This window comes from Sus scrofa, chromosome 4 (genome assembly GCF_054392235.1).
Source record: "Sus scrofa isolate SSC_HxYL_T2T_F1_AM1 chromosome 4, Sscrofa_HxYL_maternal_Yorkshire_Landrace_v2.0, whole genome shotgun sequence".
In the NCBI taxonomy this organism is placed as follows: domain Eukaryota; kingdom Metazoa; phylum Chordata; class Mammalia; order Artiodactyla; family Suidae; genus Sus; species Sus scrofa.
This window is the reverse complement of record NC_139386.1, coordinates 88,406,689-88,419,746: the sequence shown is the minus strand read 5'-3', so window position 1 is coordinate 88,419,746 and position 13,058 is coordinate 88,406,689. Positions and strand designations below refer to the sequence as shown.

The following is a 13,058-nucleotide window of genomic DNA, read 5'->3' as shown; positions in this document are numbered from 1 at the left end:
ATCCTCCATACTGAGGTCCAAAGGATATTTCTAAAATGCACATCTGATCACATCATTCCCTTGTTCTCACCCTTTTTAAGACTCCCTCCAGGCACTCAGAAGTAGAAGGGCTCATTTCAGATGGGGCCACTGTCTTCCACTCTTGATTCTCGGCTTTTTCACATGCTGTTTCCTCTGTGAATTTCCCTTCCTCCATCCCACTCTTCCCCTAGTAACTGCTACTTATCCTTACAAACTTTCTCAGCATCACTTCCTATAGAAGTGATCTTACTGCAGTCATAGTGCTCTAGAGAATCACATCACTTGGCCTGAAGAATTTCCTAGTTATCTGTCTGTCATTAATAACAAGCTCTCTCCTACAGGCTTTTAAAGACACTTCTACATAGTAAGTACTCAACACATTTGTTGAATCATTTAACCCAGCTGATAAATTGTATTATTTGTTCTCAATTAATTTTCCCCTACACTCTTATATCACTCCCTGAAGGCAGAGTCCACTCCATAGACTATGGGCTTGGCCACGTGACTTGCTTTGGCCAATGGAATGTGAACAAATGTGCTATAAGACTTGTTGTCCAAGTAGAAGCTTGAAAGACATTTGTGTAGTTTGGCTCTGTGTCTCCCCTCTACACATCTTGAGTCCTCTGCCATAAGAGCAGCATGCCCAGAGAGTGGCTGCTCCTTCATCCTAGGCCTTGAAATAAGAAGACATTTGGAATTAACAATTCTAGCCAATTCACAGCTGACCTGCAACGGACTGCAGCTCTCACATAATATGAGCAACTAAATGTTTGGTGCTATGAGCTATTGAGATTTGGGGGTTACTTGTTGCTGCATCAAAATGCTGACTAATATTACTATTTTGAGTTCATAATAAGTACTGAGAGCTTACTATATGCCAAATATTGTGCTAGGAGTTATACATAATTTCATTTTAATTATCACAACAACCCTATAAGGTAAGTTAGCTTCCCACATTTTAAAATTCAAGAAATTAAGGTAAAATATGAAGCTAGTATTCAAATCCAGGTCATTCTGAGTATAATCCCTCTCCCCTAACTGCCTCCTGATGAGGCAAGGGCATGGAAGGAGTGATGCAGGATCGAAGCTGAATGTGAAGGTTCTGTTCCTAATTCAGAGCGCCACTTCCTGCAGAGCTCCAGGCACTATAGGAGAACAGGGAAGCAGCATGTTCTTCTGAGGTCTTCCTTGTTTCTTGGCCCATAAAGAACTCTAGTCATCCAAAATGCCTTCTTTCATTTTCAGAAAGCCAGAAACTATCTTGAAGACCAAGATTTTAAGCCTACACATGCCACAGCTATATCCTGTGTGGCTCCTGGGTGCACAGCAACAGCTCCTAGTCCCAGATGGGCTCTGATATGCCAGCAGTGTCTGCTGTTACAGGGTCACATCCGCTGCTCTCCCGTACCCCACTGGAGCACTCCTCATTCTTTCTGTTCCTGTAGATCTTCAGATTTAATTAGAAATACTAAATGCTATTCTTTATCACTTTTCCCTATAATATTTCTCTTGTTCTAAGAACAGAGCCTCACTATCCAGTGTCCCAAAATAGATACCATGTATATTCAAGTAAATCAGGAGTTCTATTTTGATCCACCTTAACCAGAAAATAATGTTTTCCTTGGATTCAGGCATTTGAAACAACCAAGTCATGTATGATAGTGACACTATTTCTTATTATTTTAATCAAGAAGATACCATGGACTTAGACAAGTCATCGACTCCAAGCCTTGTTCTTCATAAGTCTAGGTAGGTAATATCAACCTTCCTTACTTAGAAGGATCAAAAGGGATAATGTATGTGAAAGCCACTTGCAACACATAAAAGCACTAGAGCATGTAAATAATCAAGAACAATCAGATTATACTCTTCTTTACATTCCTGATTGGGGGGGGAAATTGGTATAAGAGTTAAAATAGCTGGAAAAATGGACGAAGTGAGTGCATCCTGGAACAAAAGGTTGAAAGAAAGGGACATTCTAGGGCCATGGTGGCTAGAGTAGGATACATCCCATCTGGCCCAAAGCACTTGCCTCACTTTAACAGTCCCCGTTATGACCACATTTAATTGTTCAGAGTGGACCCTATTCTGTCCACCAAGCACTAGGTGCTACTCCACTTGTTCCACTGAAAATGCTAACAAGAGATCTCCCTTTCCTGCTGCTGTTTTTTTATTCCAATCATCGGTGGTCAGGAAAAGGCTGAAGACAACAGGGGCTCCCACGTGGCACTTCAATAAGGACCTGCTGTTCTGTAAATTTGACTTCCATCGCATCAAAATTAAATGGAAGGAAGTTCAGCACCATCAAATCTTAGAGCTGAAAATGATCTAAAATGTGACTTCATTCAAAAGATTACAATATATGCAACCAAAATTCACTGCAGCTTTATTTACAATAGCCAAGATATGGAAACTGCCTAAGCATTCATTCATTAAGTATTGTTTGTTCATTATTTATATACATGCACTACAATGGAATATTATTCAGCCATGATAATGAATGAAATCTTGCCATTTTCAACAACATGGATGGACCTTGAGGTCATTATGTTGCATGAAATAAGTTGGAAAGGCAAATATTGTATGATCTCACTTCTACGTGGAATCTTAAAAACAAAAAATCAAGGTCATGGATACAGAGAACAGACTGGTGGTTGCCTGAGGTGGGGGATGGGCGAAGGGAGTCAAAGGGTATAAACTTCCAGTTATAAAATAAAGTCCTGAGGCTATAATGCCCAGCATAATGACTACAGGTAATAAATGTTGAAAGCTATCACAAGAAAAAAAATTTGTAACTATGTATGGTGATGGACGTTAACTAGACTTACTGTGGTAAGTAAGTCTATTACTTACTTATTCTCAATATACACAAATATGGAATCATGATGTACACCTGAAACTAATACAGTTTAATGTCAGTTACATCTCAATAAAAAAATAGTAAAATTACATGTCAAAAGGAAAAAAAAAGTTACAAGATCCAGATCCCATGAATATACAGTTAATTTGCGGAGAAGATGAGACTGGAACCCAATCCTCAACTCCCAGGTCAGGGTTCTTTCCACTAACCTAGTCCTGGTACTAGTACTACTAACACGGTACTGAGCACTACGTACTTGCACTAAGACCATAGCATAGTACTGGTATAGTATTGTACCAGGACTACTAGAACTAATACCCAAGTCTGTATAAACTAGACACTCAACAGAATCAGGATATGAGTCTAAAATCTAACAAGTGACGGGAATATTGAAACAACTCTCCTCTCCTAGTCCACAGAGAAGCATCCAGGCTGAAGATGGTAGGCAGTGGAGAAAAGTGCTTAAAGAAGATAAGAAAAAGGTCTCTTCCACTGGGGGAAAGTCAAACAGATGAGCGAGAGGAATGGAAAGATATGCAGGATGGGAAAGGAGATAATAGAATTGAGGTATCAGGAATCTCTAAAAACAACTCTTCTTTCTCCAGAGCTAATAACACTTTAACTCTATGCCGGAACCCATCCTCACACTGTCACCAGGCATCTATGTGAATGCAAATCAGACGAGGTAACAACCATTCCTGGATACCTCCCTTCCTGCTGCAGGCTAGGTTAGGAACAACCTGGAGGCACCCACAACACTTGGCGGTTCCAGGATCCCCTTTGCCCAGGGTACTTCACAGCTCTATCAGTGGCTTCTCCACCACCAGACTATAAACCCCCAGAAGCCAGGGCTGTAACTCAGTAACTCAGCAGCCAACTACACATGAATATAGGTCTTAACTCAGCCATTATCCCTTCTGGGAGTTCCTTTCAGAGCCTCTCCACTCCTTCCCCAGGTTTGGGGTGGGAATGCCTTGTCTGTGCTCTCTTAGCACCTGTGTGGCTCTCATGGCTCTTATCACAGGACCTTTTACCTCCATGCCAGCATTACTTGAAAACCCTTTTGAGTCACTGACTAGACTAACAACTCTTTGAGGGCAAGGACTATGTCTTTTCTCCCTTTATTCTCAGCACCTATCGTAATACTTAGAAACCACAGGAATGTGATACATGTTTGTAGAAAGGATGAATATATGAATGAATACAACCAAAAGGGTATCAAAAAAAAATGCTAATAGAGAAATCGCTTTTCGTCACAGAGAGACTCAAAAGAGTCTCCAGGAAAATGCACTGCCTGCTCCCAGAGTGTGTTCCCAGAGTGTCGCCACAGCTCCGGCGTTTCTCACAGCGTCTGCTACCAGGAAGGGCTGAACCGCCATCCATATTCAGAACAAAGACAGAGTGAACCCTCCTCAAGTCCTATTGCTAGATAGCACCTGTTGCTAAAATAGCAGCTGGTAAGCATTTTGTTTTGTTCAAAACAACAAGGACAACAACAACAACAAAACAGTCTATTACAGGAAGCAGCATCACAATGACAAGAAGAAATTATGAGGCTAAATATACAGCAAAGAGAAATACAGAATGTTTGCAATGAGAGACGAAGAAGGAGCTGTTGGAGCCTGAGGAAAAAAACCTGAAGTGTTGATTAGAAATTACTCAGCCTGCATTAAAAGAGAAAAACAGGGGAGTGGGGAGGATGGGAGGAGAAAAAGAAAAAGAAGGGGAGGAGAGAGAAAGGGAGGGAGAAGGAGAATGAATGCGTTTTTTTTCCTGGCTCTCTGACTCATTTTTAATCTGTCCTTTCCTTTCTCCCTCCCCTTCTACCACCCCCTCAAGAGAGAATTCATTGATTGGGCTGGACTAAAATGTCTTACCTTTCCTCTCCTGGTTGCCCTGTGAACGGGGAATCTGAAGCCATCTCATCCCTGACTGCTCCTCTCTCCTCCCTCCCCTCCCCAACCGCCATTGTTAGCTCCTCTACTTTGCTGAGGCTGAGAGGCTAGTCCAGGTAGGGTGAGGGGAAGCGGAAGCTGGATGCAGGGGATGCCAGGGGGTGATCATTGGGATCTCTGCCACCAGCCTCACTTGCAGAGCTTGGCAGTCCCAGCCCTCTGACAAGTGAGATGCCCCTGATAACCAACCTGTTGCCTGCTCTGCAGGTGCAAAGGGAAGAAGGCATAGACAAAGGTGCATTTCCCACCCCCAACACAGAGAGGCAGCTTAGGAGGGTGCAAACTGGACTAGCCTGGGGTTTGGGAGAACTGGGTTCTACTCCCTGCTCCAGGACAAACTTGCTGTGTGCATATTGCCTCTCTAGACCTTCATTTGCATAAACTGAGAGAGCTGAACTAGATGGTCCCTTTCAGGGATATAATTTTATTTCATAAAAAGCTGTCAGCCATCTACCAAGGCATATATGCTCTCCTTGTGTCCTGCTCCCTGCAAATCTCTAGAGAGCTTTTCTTGGGCATACCCCAGGGTGTCTGGAAAAGCACCTCTGACTCAGGGACCCCTCCCCAAATGCCTAGCTGACTTCAGGGAGGCAGTGATAAAGGCTCAAGGCCAAAGTTCCCCCTCAAATACAATGACTGAGAAACAGAGGCAAATTAAGGACGTTGAGAATCAGTGAGGGCGGAAGTGGAAGGCACTGGGAGGCCAGGGGAGTGGGGAGGCACGGATCAGCCAAAGCCCGAAATTAGAGATGATTCATATTTGAATAATGTGGGAGGGATGAACTCAGAGCAGCCAAGAGAAGAGGCTAACTCTGCTGATGCCCCCCCCCAACCTAAACCCAGCAGGGGGCAAGAGCCAGTGTTTAGGGGCCCTTCATTAACAATAGAAAAAAAAAAAAAAACCTGGGACAATCTATAATGGTTTTCTGAAGCTAAGGGAAACAGTGTTTTTGTCTGTCTTCTTAAATGTATATTACCCTCTTTGAATCACTTGCCTTAGCTATTTTAATCTTGTTCCTCTTTTCCTACTGACTTTCACCCCAATGCCCCTAGAGGGGATAAAACTTTATTTTTGGTGCTATCTTCCATTTTCTCTCCTGCCCTTCATTGTCCTGTCCTGTCCTCACAACCTTTCTGCTCCCTTGTTCCTCTCTTCCATCACTTGGTTTCCACCTTGCTTTAAATTGTTGCCTCAGACCCAGTCCAAACTACCCAAGCTTTCCTAACCCCTCTATCGCCAACCCATTGCTCTGTGACTCTCTCAGAGGTGCCCACACTGCCTGGCTTTCAACCTCAAAGATCGTCCTACGCGACAACGTGTTAGGAACCTGAGTCTTTCCAGACCCCAGGAGGGTAGGGACAAAGTTCACAGAGAGGGGGAAATAACAGAGGTCCTAGCTCCAGAAGACGACTCTGATGCTGAGAGGTCCTGCCTTCTGAATATGTCCGCAAATTTTCATTATTAGGGAGGGTTCTCACCTGTTTATACTGTTTACTGGGGGAAGGAAGGCTCTTCTCTTCTATAGGACCATTCCCCAAATGGTACCAAATGAGAGAGAGAAGGGTCCTAAACTCCACAACTAATCAAGCCTCCATCCCCATCTCCTTCCTCATCCCCACTCCCATGCACCCTGTGAGCTACAGAATGTCCCTGGAGCTCCCGGCTTCTCTAGGGAAGGAATTAAGGAGACACTCCTCTACCTCCAACCTCCAGAAAAACATTCTTAATCAGTCTCCCCCGAGCTTTCTCCAACCCCCACCCCCAACCACGCTTTTCTCGGGACTCACAGCATTACAAACTCAGGATAAGACCGAAGAAGAACCGTTGTATGGAAGGAGAAAGGCACATTTCAAAGAACAATTTCTTATCTCAAATGAGTCAAAACACCTGCCTTTCAATCCGTCTCACTTGATATAGGGCTTCTTCCCCGCCTCCCCCATCAACACACACACACACACACACACACACACACACACACACACACACACACAGCCCCCTCCCCCACTTACCACTAGCCTGCTAAGCTTCTTTAAACACAATCAGGGGGAAGGGCGGGGGGTGAAAACAGTACCGGTACCGGAATACATACAAAGTTATCCGTGTCGGTAGAAAATGTCTCTTACCTGTTAGCCAGAAGAAAGCAATCCACGCCAGCACGACCCTGTCCATTTTCCCCAACTTCCCATCCAGATTAAAGAGTGAGGGAAAGTGGGAAGCGGCAGAGATGGGAGGATCGAGGTAACCGAGTGGCGGAGGCGGCGGCGGGCGCGAGCGGGCCCCTGGCGTCCCTGGGATCCGCCGCCCGCCGGCCCGGCCGCGCAGGCGGGGCCCGGGGCTGACCGCGCCGGCGGCGGCACGCGCGCTACCGCGGGCTCCTGGGATCCACGCCGCGCTCGGTGGCGCCTTCCCCGCCGGCTGGCGAACCCGCACGCCCAGGCAGCGCAGCCCGCCGACCGCTGCGGCCGCAGAGAGCGCCGCGCGGGGGAGCTCGGCTACCGGCTCCCCGCCCCGCCGTCCGCCCGCCGTCCGCCGCCCCGGGGCTTCCAAAGTTTCTCGGTCACGTGCACACCCCCGCGACCTCGAGGTCAGCGCCGAGTGACAAAGTACACGGGACAGGGGGCGCGCGGAGGTGGAGGTCAGTCAGGCTGCGCGGAGCCAGGAGTGATCGGGCTGCTCCCAACGAAGCCGGCGTTTGGGACCCGAGCCAGAAGCGGGGTTGGAGACTTGAGGAGGGAGAGTCTGGGTACACACGTGGTTAGAGCCATTCTGACCTGGGAAAGAGGGACAGAAGGATCTATGGGGACCTGACACAACTTGTTAGCAAGTCCTCTGGGCACGGATGTGTGCTTTCGCTGTAAGCCCCCCGCCCCTGCCCTTCAGTGCGGTTCCCTTTTTGACAGTGCAAGGGACCGAGGGGCAGAATTAAAATGTAGGCCGGAATACTGCATCATAACTTTCTCCTGTTAAAACATTATGAGATAAAGACATACAGCTCTTTAATAGAAAATATGTAAAACTAGAATGAAATGAACAATTACACTGCTTACAGTTGTCCAACACTTAATCATTATTCCTCGACCTTTTGGCTAAGATCAAGTGCATTTGTCCAGCACTTTTCAGTTTGCAGGGCGCATTCACATGGATTACTTCCATTTTTTTAAAGGATCTGGCTTGTGTATGTAGGAAAGGATTCTAAATGTATGTGTTTCAAGATGATTGAGAAATACATCTGTTAGCCGATATATATTAAGCATCTACTAGGTGCTAAGAACTAAGGCTACAAGGATGAAGATGTATCCCTGCCATTAGGAAGCCTCATTTTGGGTACAGGAGAGGGAGGAGGATCAGACCATTAAGCATAAAACACAAACTGGTAGTAAAACAGAGCAAATGCACTGATGGAGATATCTAGAAAGTGCCCTCAGAACATGAAGGAAGGAGCATTTTAGTTGGGGTGGGGGAGCGTAGGCAGCACCACTTTGAAGAAGGGGTAATGTCTTAATTGGCATTTGCAGATCGGGCAAGACGTGGTCTGTTGAGGGATTGGTGGTGGAAGGGAGACAGGGCAGGGGGAAGTCTGGGCAGAGGAAAGAAAAGGGATAAGGCAGAAAGGTATAAAATTCCTTGGGAAACAGAGCGATCATAGGCTTGAGGAGAGTTCCTAAAGAGACTCTACACACTTAAGATTGAATTTACATATATGTGAAACCAGGGATAAGATGTGAACATCAAAAATAGTGAGAATTGAGTCTAGACAATGGTCGTTCATGGCTGCCTGACATCCGAATTCCCTTCTAATTTTAAAGGAATTCCAACTATGAAAGGCAAAAAATCCAGAGTCTTCTCCCCAACCAGCGACCCTCTCATTCAGACCATTTGGAATCAGGAACACGTGGTGCAGGAAGCAGAGCCAGCTGGGAGAATAGGTTTTGCCTCTGAGGGGAACAGTGGCGTCTGGTGTTTCCAGGCCAAGGGTGGCAGAGGTCAGGCCATCAGACTGCTATGGTGTGATTTTTGGCTTTGCTCTTGGTTGTGTAGCCTCTCTGGATTCCTGCTCATTTTCTACACCTGGCTCTTCAGCCATCTTGGCAGTTCTGTGAGCTATCCAATAACCTCTCATAAATTCCCTCTTTGCTTATTTTGGCTAGAGGTATTTCTGACATTGCCATGAAGAATCCTCACTAATATACTGTGTGAGAGAAATTTGGAGGATTGTTTTCTTTCAGATACAGAAAGAAAGAAAGGGGGGAGGGACAGTGGTGGGGAAGGAGGAGGGAAGGAAAGAAAGAGGGAGGGGATGGGAGGGAGGAAGGAAGGAATGAAAGAAGGAAGGGAGGGAGGAAGGAAGGAAGGGAGAGAGAAAGAGGAGTTCCGTTGTGGTTCAGCAAAAATGATGCTGACTAGCAACCATGAGGATGAAAGTTTGATCCCTGGCCCAAGAATCCAGTGTTGCCATGAGCTGTAGAGTAGGTTGCAGATGCAGCTCAGATCTGGAGTTGCTGCGGCTGTGGCATGGGCCAGCGGCTACAAGTCTGATTAGACACCTAGCCTGGGAACCTCCATATGCCATGGGTGCAGCCCTAAAAAGGAAAGAAGCAAACAAACAAGAAAAGGAAGAAAGAAAGAAAATAGAAATGAGGGTGATACCTAACATTTGTGGATTTCCTGGTAGGTCCTAGACACAGTCCTAGATGTTTTACAACTGTTCTCATTTAATCCTAATGAGAAAACTCAGGCCCGAAGAATTTAGTTAACTTCTCTAAGAAGAGGTAGCTGGTAAGTGGCAGAGGTCGGATTTGAACTGAGGTCTTTTGACTCCGAAGCATAGGCCCTTTGCTCTCTAAAAGGGACATCTAGACCAGAGTGTTGGTATTTATATTGGCTACAAATTACTTGCCCACCTTTACTGTGGGGGTAGCATGTGCACACAGAGTTTAAATAGTGTTTGGTATCTAAGCATACATAACAATGGTATTTTATGCAAAACTTGGACTTAAGGGCTGAGAAATTATAAATGGGAGATGGACTGACCAAAAGGAACCTGGAAGTGCATGGAAAGTGGAAAGTAAAAGCCCAAAGAAGTGTGCTTTGAAGGTATGCTTGGAGTTTGTGCCTCTGTGTATGTCAGCAGGGAGTCAGAGCACTTATGCCAGAGTCATAGAGCACAGGGGCCTTGCCCACCATCCTGGGAATTTGTTTTCTGGGCAGCACCCTGCCTGTCTATCTTCTAGCTAGAGAGGTACAGTTGGTCAGCATCTTCCTGAGGAAGTGGGGCCTGGGCCATCCCTAAGAAAATGCGAAATTGGACTAAATCAGTGTTTGCCCCTCCCCAGGGCATGTGTTATTACCAAGGTGATGGGGGGTAAGAGAAACTTAAGGATATACCTAATGATTTAAAAAATGCGCCTGAAAGGATGGAAGTACTGGAGGAGGGTGAGACAGTGGTACAATTTTGCTGTATTGGTGGTGGTCTGACACCAGAATCCTGGTGCTTTTCCATGACTGGATTTTGAATTTCTGGCATCAGAATCACATGAAAGTGTTTGCTTAAATACAGATTCTCAGGCTCTACTAAAAACTATGCCGTATTGGTGGTGGTGTGACACCGGAATCCTGGTGCTTTTCCTTGCCTGGATTTTGAACTTCTGGCATCAGAATCACATGAAAGTGTTTGCTTAAATACAGATTCTCAGGCTCTGCTAAAAACTATGAGGTCAGAAACTCCGGGTGGGACCTGGAAATCTACATTTTAACTGCCTTCCTCACATGCTTCCAAAGCTCACTGATGTTCAAGAAGCACTACCTAGTCACTTTTTTGTTTGCCTGGGAAGCTGTTGAGTTGATATTTGCAAATGAACCTCAGGTTCACATTTGGCTGTATTCCAGTTGTCCATTTTTCCTGATCAAATAGAACAGGACCCCCAAAGAGATGAATTTTTCATGCTCAAGGGAGCTTCTGGATCCCCAACACTTCAAACTTTCTGCTGCAACCAGAGACAAAATGTCAGATTATAGGCCTGTGTGGGGCCAGATGAGGATTCCCAGAAAGCCATAGCTGGAATTGGGTATCATGGAGAGAGGGTGTGGACTGACAGGCTGCTTCACCATAGCTGCATCCTTTAGAACAGAATTAGGACACAGAGAAAAGAGAAGTGAACCACCACAAGGAGACAGGCTGGTAGCTGGTAGCAACCACATAGTTATAAATATAATGCAGCTGAATCCTCTTTAAAACATGATTTCATTGCAGGCACATAGGCATGCATGCACATGAATTCTGCTGAACGTAGGTCTTTTTAAAGCACTCAGATAATATCACATTTCTGCTTCTCTCTGATCTCGACTTCCAGTAGGAATCTATGAGGTGTGACTTTAAAACAGATACCATGCTGCTTATCTAAGTTCTACTCCTCTTTCCTTCCCTTGTGCTACCTTTTCAGTTTGTTAATCTCCCTTATCCCCATATCTTCAAAACTACCTTCAATGAATTAGAATTTAAAAAAATTTTTATTATAGTTGATTTACAATGTTCTGTCAATTTCTGTTGTACAGCAAAGTGGCCCACCAGTTATACATACATACATACATATATATATATATATATATATATATTCTTTTTTTCACATTATCCTCCATCATGTTCCATCACAAGTGATCAGTTCCATGGGCTATACAGCAGAATCTCATTGCTTATCCATTCCAAATGCAATAGTTTGCATCTACTAATCCCAAACTCCCAGTCCCTCCCCTCTGGCAACCGCAAGTCTGTTCTCCATGTCCATGAGTTTGTTTCTTTCCTGTAGATAGGTTCATTTGTGCCATATATTAGGTTCCAGATATAAGTGATATCATATGGTATTTGTCTTTCTCTTTCTGACTTACTTCACTTAGTATGAGAGCCTCTAGTTCCATCCATGTTGCTGCAAATGGCATTATTTTGTTCATTTTTTATGGCTGAATAGTTTAATTAGAATTTTTTTTTAAAAATTTTAAATTGAAGTGAGAAACTAAAATAATTAAATAAACAAACAAATAAAATACCGGAGACTCTAGGTACCCTGTACTGGAAACTGGAAATCTTTTCAATCTGGAATCCCTTTCATATTGAAGAATAAATTGTTTCATTAAGAAAATGCTTTAAAGAAGGGAAATGCAAATATAAAGTGTATTATGCCAAAAAAAAAAATTTTAAGCTGCATTGCCAAGAACACTGGTAAGTATATAATAAGTAAAAGATTGGGAAAATGTGCTGAAAATTCCACATACTTGAAGCAGATTTAACCCAAGAGCCTTCTGTCTTGGGCTTCAAATCAAACTGCAATGGAACATGTACAGAATTAGATGATGTCGGCTTGCCCCATCTGAGGCCAGACCCCACCAACAGTGGGCAGCTTCCACCGGACTCAGCTCCCTATGCTTTCCCCACAGAGGTCCATCTAAGGATAATATGCAGAAAAAAAAGAGCAGAACATCAAATTATATTTAAACATAGTCTCAAATATGGAAAAGGCATTTAAAAGAGATAATGGAAACAACAGAAGAGTAATAATGGTTGTCTCAGGTAGGATAGTCATTCATTTCTATTTTCTTCTTTACATTTTCTGTATGCTCTAGTATTTCTACAATTTAGAAACAGTTGCTGGACAAAAGAGACAGCTGTACCACAATGAACTCAGTCTCTGGGCCATGTGTCTTTAGCCCAATACAAAGCCCCCAAACGTATACATGCTCCCATTCTGTCTCAGTCATGAGCTGTTAATCAAGTTAATTATGAGCATTTGAAGCCCAGGGAGCCCTTACTGACTGACAGTTCAGCCTATAATTTCTTTGTGAGTTACAGAGCCAAAGATGAAGTAAGTCTGCTTCTCTTTTATGAGCCCTGTCTCCAGTTTTTGCTTTGGTTTTTGCTTTTGTTTCAAGGTTAGCATCCTTTGGAAACCAGAATAGTGTCAGTGGCCCCCCAAATGAGCAGCAAAGCACACGCCAGTGGTCAAGCAGCATCCTTTAGCCCAAAAGGAGAAAGATGAAGGGAGTCTCCGTTTCTTTATTTTATCAAGGCTTTGGATGCTTGGTGATTAAGCCAGAAGATTGTTTCTCATCCCTAGGTATTCCGCTAGAGGACTTCTCTGCTGGCACAGGTCAATGATGGAGCCTAAGGGAGGGAAATGAACTAGAATAAGTATGTCATCCAATGACCTCACCTCCAGAAAGCAGGCAGGTA

At 44.5% G+C, this 13,058-nt stretch overlaps 1 protein-coding gene across 16 annotated transcripts in view; it reads right to left on the bottom strand.

Annotated features, from left to right (window-relative positions):
• The window catches only part of ILDR2 (immunoglobulin like domain containing receptor 2), a 170,909-nt gene that overhangs the window by 53,048 nt on the left and 104,803 nt on the right, over positions 1-13,058 (bottom strand). For 3 of the 16 annotated variants that reach the window (XM_085022521.1, XM_021089482.2, XM_021089484.2), the window contains exon 1: positions 6,961-7,317. The exons of 3 other annotated variants lie outside the window; for them this stretch is intronic. In XM_085022521.1, the coding sequence (XP_084878647.1) occupies positions 6,961-7,006 (46 nt within the window). In that variant the 5' untranslated portion in view covers positions 7,007-7,317. Of the gene's footprint in view, positions 1-4,758; positions 4,864-6,624; positions 7,318-13,058 lie in introns of those variants that run through there. 10 more of the 16 variants (XM_085022525.1, XM_085022535.1, XM_021089478.2 and 7 more) reach the window with 8 other exon arrangements.